The sequence below is a fragment of the Cyphomyrmex costatus genome, unplaced genomic scaffold (assembly GCF_001594065.2).
Source record: "Cyphomyrmex costatus isolate MS0001 unplaced genomic scaffold, Ccosl1.0 scaffold212, whole genome shotgun sequence".
Taxonomy (NCBI): domain Eukaryota; kingdom Metazoa; phylum Arthropoda; class Insecta; order Hymenoptera; family Formicidae; genus Cyphomyrmex; species Cyphomyrmex costatus.
Window position 1 is genome coordinate 213,869 of NW_017276170.1, and position 7,180 is coordinate 221,048.

At 41.3% G+C, this 7,180-nt stretch overlaps 1 protein-coding gene across 1 annotated transcript; it reads right to left on the reverse strand.

Annotated features, from left to right (window-relative positions):
- Positions 1–3,456: 3,456 nt before the first annotated feature.
- LOC108773530 (uncharacterized) lies at positions 3,457–5,918 on the reverse strand. Its single transcript, XM_018539368.1, has 2 exons — positions 5,800–5,918; positions 3,457–3,708 (listed from the first exon to the last, which is right to left on the reverse strand). The coding sequence occupies exons 1-2, from the start codon at positions 5,893–5,895 to the stop codon at positions 3,457–3,459; spliced, it is 348 nt and encodes a 115-aa protein (XP_018394870.1). The 5' UTR covers positions 5,896–5,918.
- Positions 5,919–7,180: the final 1,262 nt, after the last annotated feature.

A 7,180-nucleotide genomic window follows, 5' to 3' on the forward strand; every position in this document is an offset into this window, starting at 1 on the left:
AAACTCTGGCTTTTGGGAGAAAACGTGCGCGTGTGATGCGTCCCTCGACGTTTCCTGTCTCGATGCGACCTCATCTCACGCGGCGTTATGGCGTTTCCTTTGTGTGCACGCGCGAGTGTATGTAGAGAGAGAGAACGAGGAAAAGAGAGAGGGAAAGAGACAGATGGAGCGAGCGAGAGAGAGAGAGAGAGAGAAAGAGAGAGAAGGGGGGAGGGGGAGAGAGTGCCGGTTCGAGAGGATGTAGAAGAGCGGTATGGAGGAAACGGGTAAACGGGGACGCGGTGGTGAAGGAGAGAAGGAATGCGGCGCGGTCACAACATCAAAGTGAAACGAGATGGTGAGTCGTCTGGCTGCAGCCGAGCGCGCGCATGCTGAATGTACACGGAGGCTGGCGTCGCTGGCGAGAACGGCGGACCAGCTTATGGTCCGCATGGTTACTGCCCAAGTGCACGAACGAGAGGATCTCGCCTAATGTTCCGGAGTTCGTCGCTATGTTAACGGTGTCCTTTTATCACCCACACCGACGCGACGTTTGCACTACGCGAGAGACATGTGCTGGTTACACCGAAGGGGCTCGCCTCCTCCATTCGCGACCCGTTTTTTAACCACTCTGCCACTATTCACGCAAACGATCTCTCGCGCCGTGCTTATTATTGTTCTCCTCGTTTCTCTCGGGTATTATTCGACCTGTGAAACGTGCTTCCATAGCTCGATGCGATTTTATGGCTTCTCTGAAAGGCGTTCGAAAGGAATTTTTCTCTCAAAGCTCAAGAGTAGCCATCCTCAGGTAGTCCTGCTTACGTCAGATTTGTCGACTGCACTTCGTGCCTCGTGTTTTACAGTAAACGTTCCATTTCGTAGCTTTTCCGATAGACTGACTCTTGACAATTTCCCATTCGATTTTCCACGACGTTTCGCGTGAACGGCAGTCGCGTTACGTCACGGAAAATAAAAACAAACAGGAAGAAGTAACTTCGAACAAAGAAATAGACACGCACTTTTGTCGAGTGTAATAGGCGAGTTATTTCTCTCTTAATTCAGCTCTTCCGTTTTTAATATTTATGAGAACGATATCATGCGATTTCGTTTCAAGTTAGCGTCTACATTCGCGACTGTAAGGTGGCACTTGGTTTATCCTGCATGCATCGATAAGAATACGTGATGTAAAGCCGAATGGCCGAATAGCATAGCGACAGCTTGCAGCTACTTAAAGCCGTAATCACACTAGCAATTGTGCGATTGTGATTGACAATTGAGGATTACTTTTCAACCAATCAGAGCAAAGTAGTTACTGATTGCTTTGCTCTAACTGGTTGAAAAGTAATCCTTAATTGTCAATCACAATCGCACAATCGCTAATGTGATTACGGCTTAAGGTTCACGTCGAAAATATGCGGCAAACTGCATATGACAAGTCACACAAGTTGCAAAATTTCTGATTCTTGCTTTCTGATTCTTGCCACAACAAAAAAAAGTTAAATTAATCTATACTCTCTAAATTTCTTGAGATTCATTCCAACAGAAAGAAATCTCACTTCCTTTTTTTTGGAATAAATCTCACTCCTAAAAAAGTGAAAATCTGTCACTTTTATTCCATGCAATCGTTTTCACATTTTTTTTCACCAATAATGGTAGTGTTTTAATTCTTTTGAAGTAAGACTTTGCTTCAAGAAATTTAGAGAGTGCTGTTTCGCAGCGTTTTATTTAATTCAAACTGGATGGATTATCTCTTATCTCTATATTACCTATTTACGATTAATTAATTTTCTTTTTTTTTTGCATCGTGATGAATATTTTGATTATAATTAGTCTTTTTGCTTAAGGCTCCTGAATACTCAGCCAAGAACTCCGTATTGATGGTAGCGACACCGAATTAGTCGGTGGCCTAGCAAAACTGGTAGTTATACACACATATGCAAGCTCATGTCCGTGTGCTCTTTTTCGGGTAGAAGGGGAGCATACAGATATGGGTTCATGCTTGTGTGTGTGTATAGCGCCTCGCCATGGTAAAAGGCTGAACTAATAGGCGTGGAAAAGTGATGTTTTGACCAGTTTTGACGACAAAATTTTTCTTGCATACCATTTCGTCAATATTTGCTTATTTGTGAAAATGTGACTTCCCTCGTACTCGTGAAAGTCCTAAAAATTGGCGGAAACTGCAGTTATCGTGAAATTTTATACGTAAAAACGTATATTTCACTCGTTTCATCAGCTGTTAAACTGTGTGATTCTGCCCGAGAATAGGCTCACTTCACGTGCCTTTTATGACCATTCACTGACATCAGAGGAGGAAAGGTCAGTTCCTGCTAATTTTCACAAGTGTTTTTGTGCGATCTCGCCTTTTAAATTTATCCAAATTATCTTTATTAAAAAATGGGACGTAAGAAAAGTTAAAGTATTTTTCTCGCCTATGACGTTACAATTCCAACATGGCCGTCACCGGTATTCAGGAGCCTTAATTGTTATTCTTATAAACTCAAATGGAACAAGGAACATTTCTCGTCGATTTTGGGGTGTAAATTACATTCCACTCGACCATCCGAAGCCGCTTTCGGTACGCTTAATTGCGTTATTTTCCGTAAAGCGCAACTGCACTTTGCTTAATCAAATTCTGCACCGAGAAATCAGTGAACTACGAAACGATGCAGCGCTCTTCGACCGTCAGACGAGAGACGAAAAGCCGCGTGACCGTGCGAAACGCAGGAAAATATAATACTTGAAGACTGCGACTTAAAAAGTCGCGGTCGATTTTAAGTTGGATTAAAAAGATGATTAATGGAACTTGCCGTCAAAACAGTGATCGATTCGCGAGAGCAACGAATTTCGCTCAAAGAAAAATCGCACGAAGAAAAATGGGTATATAGTAAAAATGGATCTTACGAATTTAGTAAAAAATTCTGGCTATTTTTGTCGAACTCATGACAAGTTTTACTTGCCCGAAAGTAAAAAATGGGAGGGTATACATATATAAGGTAAAAAGTACATTACAATTATGTAGCAAATTCATTTCAGTGATTATACTTACAGCAAAAGTAAATCGTATTATTCTCAAGGCTGTAAGCACGAACTTCTTAAGGCTCTGCACTTTTATATTACGCGCAGTGAAGTAAATTTTGTCTAAAGTATAAAATTTACTTTGCAAAATTTGAAAAGTACATTACTTATACAATATGCAACATGTATTCTAAAGCCGTAATCACACTAGCGATTGCGCGATTGTGATTGACGATTGAGGATTATTTATCAACCAATCGGAACAAAGCAATCGGTGACTGCTTTGCTCTGATTGGTTGAGATATAATCCTCAATCGTCAATCACAATCGCGCAATCGCTAGTGTGATTACGGCTTTTTTTTACGCATATAACTACGTTTTTCTCAGTGCGAGCTGTTTTTTTTTGTTTTTTGGAAAATGAATCGAATGATTTTAAAAAAAGATGAAACTAACGAGTATCGATCATCGAGGTATAATCGGAAGAGAGATGCTTCTTTGCTTCTTGGGAGACGAGAAACAACGCAACATTCCAAGCAGAAGGAGCGGACACTCACCTCCGCTACGATCTCGGGTATTGCTTCGACGAACGGTCTCACGGCATCCAGCATCCTCCGTTCTCTCCTTCGCTATCCTCTCCCTCTTTGTCCCTCTCTTCTCTCTTTCTCTCGCTTGCTCGCTCCCTCCCGTTCCAAGTACGTAATTGGAAACGGCGAGCTGCGAGAAAGACGACGGTACTAAGTTTAAAGCCACAGAAGGGCACTGTTCTGCCGGGTATATGAATACATGGTTACTTTGTGCTTAACAATTCTACGAAATTATACTCAAATCTTTAAGTGTACGGATATGAGAGGAAAAGACAATCGCAAAGATTAGGCTTGAGAAATTGAGAAAATTGCGTGACGCCGGGGAAAAATTGTCGTTTATAAAGTAATGGAGATTTTTTGTCGCGCCTATATAATGCGAGAGAAAATTACGTAGGACGGTATATGTATGCTGTGGATCAAGCTCTCTCTCTCTCTCTCTCTCTCTCTCTCTCTCTCTCTCTCTCTCTCTCTAGCGCACCATTTTTGTTCATTATAATTTTCACTCGCCCATTGTCACAAACTAGAGAGATATTTTTTAACTTTGCAAAATTTACGTTTCTTTTCAGAATATTCCATATATAAGTGCAACAGAAACTCCAAGTAAAAATGGAAACTTAGGATACTTATATGATGTCTGAAAAGTTGTATGAAAAATACTACTGAAAAATTATTTTAAAACCCATAACTTGCGCGTTGGAATTAATTCAGGGAAATCTTACATGGAAAACATGATTTTACTTTTATCAAAATAATGACGCAGAAAATTAGTTAGTTACAAAAAGTTTTGACATTTTAACAAGGTGAGTGTCTTACATCATTATTTTGATTTTTAACAAAATTATTTTCAGATTTATATCTGTAGCTAAAGTTTTAGATACTTCAACAAAACCATTCTTTCCTTGTAGATCTTACAAGAAGACGGGATTTAACATTTAGATAGAAATTTATGTTGGATGTGTAACAAAATTATTTTTGGATTTTCATCAACAAAAAGTTTTTTTCTTACATATATACTTCGCTTTCGTCGTTTCGTTCGATGTAATTTTAGGATGTGCTCCTAAAATTGTTCGAGCTCCACGGTGCATTCCAGCGATTTCGATCGGTTGTGATGACTAAGAATTACATTTACATAATTCTCCCTTCTTAGAGGAGTGTCTCGGAGATGGCCTTTTTCTTTTGATCGGTACGTGACAGGAATGCGGGAATACGCCCACAATCGAAATATTTACCTGCTGCCTGTGCGACTACGCAGTTTCCTCGGGAGTGTGACTTATGAGTCATGATCCCGCATCGCACGCTTTCTTTATCCCGACACTTCGCTACGCGTCTCCGTTCGTTAATCGCGCTCGTTAATCGCGCTGTCACGCGCGCGATCACGCGCATCCTCGCGAAATTCTGTATGTAGAAACCGCGTATCATTTCTAGATCCTACCAATTTCTTTGCAGCGCGGTGTAAACGCAAATTATAATACCGCCGTAATTAATGATCATGTATCTCCGCATTATCAGATGTAGCCCGCCGTCCGCGAAATGCTCATAAAAGAAAGAAAAAGATCCCTCTCTGAAATTATATTGTCGTTAACCGCGCTAATGTTTTTTAAATCGTTCGCCCTTTGAGAAGTGTAAAGCCGTAATCACACTAGCGATTGAGTGATTGTGATTGACAATTGAGGATTACTTTTCAACCAATCGGAGCGAAGTAATCGGTGACTGCTTTGCTCTGATTGGTTGAAAAGTAATCTTCAATCACATCGACTACAATCGCGCAATCGCTAGTGTGATTACGGCTTAAAATAAATAAAAAAATCAAAATATACGAAAAAAAATAAAATAAAATTGTTGAAAGATCTAAAATTTTAATTGTGGAACATTGAAAGTGATTTTGGATTATTAAAATAATGTTACATTGGAAACACAAAAATCCACGAGAGACGTTGCAAAAAATTTCAATATTTTAGAACACCTGTTTAAGTTTCCAACGAAATGATGTTGGAAACTCAACCTGATTACTATCTATACATTATATGCGATATAAAAGAATTGTTTTCTTGCAGACTGCTCATTATTTTTTGTTTCGGCTTCCAAAACGATCCGTATCCAGCGAAATCGAGATCTTTCAGTCAAATCGTTCTTTCCGTGTGGTTTTGCAGTGAATTCGGTTATCTCCTCGGTTATCTCGAAAGGATCGATTTGCGACTGTGAAACTCATACTAAAACTCACCTTCCTCGATCCGTGAAGCGATGGATGAACGGACGAGAGTTCCTTGGAGCGTAGCCGAACGACGTCCTTAACGATCGCGATAGACGCGATCCACATCAAGTATCCACTCACTGCACTTAATTTACGCACACCGATCCTTTTTCGGCGCGAGCACTCAACTATCTCCCGTCACACTCTTAATATGCCCGGAGTCTAAATCTCCTTACGGAGCGCTCTGACTCTCTCGCCGGCTTCTTTTCATAACGATATATCGAAGAAATCACGCCGATCGACAGAGGTGCATCTTCACTCGGCACTCGCGTACCGATTTCGCAATTTTCTACAAGATTCGACAAACAAACGTGTTTCGCGACCAAGAACGATCATCTCGCGGGTGGTCACGCGATCGGTAAACGACGAGTGTTTATCGCGATGATACATCCGGGAAAGCGACGTACGTTTCGCTTCATATTCCGTCGTCGCCGTGCTCCGCCACCGAATTCCGAGAATCGTTCCCGAATCGATCGGCCGACGCGACGCGCAGGAAAGTCTCACCGATATCGCGGCTGCCGCGCGCCGTTACCGATCGCATGCGGTGCCGCGCGCGCGCGTTTCCGTCGCGTTTTCCGCCGATCGCAACACACCGAGAGACACCTGAACGCGTGCGCGCGCGCGCGCCCCGCGAGAGCACACGTACCACCGCGTAAGAACGAAACCGACACGACACTGGATGAGAACGGGCAACAGGTTCGTCGGCTTGCCCCCGAGGCGCAGGTAAAGGGGGCGCGGGAGGGGGGAGGGCCAGCCAGGCGAGCCAGGTAAGCCGCCATTGCTCCTGACGCAGCATCCAACCTGCCAGTGGCGTAATTAACGGGCACCCTTGGGGCCCCATTAGTATCGCTCGCGAAAAACTTTAATGACGATCTTCTTTCCACGGCGATATTTTAAGGGTAACATTTGCTGTAACACAGCTTTTCCGTGAAATTTTTTATCTTTGTTACAGATTGCGTAGAGATATTCACAGTTCTCTTTCCGTTATCTTACAATTTGTCATAAAATTAAACGGAAAAAAAATTCGAAAATTCCTATCATTTATTTCGACGCAATTATTTCACAGCTAGAAAACTATCATTTATACAGAAAAATATTGTTCTGTAGCTAAAAAAAGTGATTACTGAGTATACTTTCTTGCTTTTATCGGTTATTTTTAACAAAAAATACTTCCTTGAGAGTAAACTTAAAATATATCGCGATTACATTTGAGAAAAATCTAAAACAAATTATTTTCTTTTGAAGAATGTTATGAAATTGATCGAAGAAACGACTTATGTAATAAGCAAATCGAAATTGTTTTAATTTAATTATCTTGAAGTATTAAACGTACAATTTAGAATGTGTGTAT

What these genes read in the sequence shown, in the direction of transcription:
- LOC108773530 (XM_018539368.1), bottom strand. Translation starts at nt 5,895, where the DNA reads ATGTGGATCGCGTCTATCGCGATCGTTAAGGACGTCGTTCGGCTACGC. An exon ending in CGCTTCACGGATCGAGGAAG is followed by an intron (nt 3,709 to 5,799) that starts GTGAGTTTTAGT and finishes TCTTTCTCGCAG; the next exon opens with CTCGCCGTTTCCAATTACGT.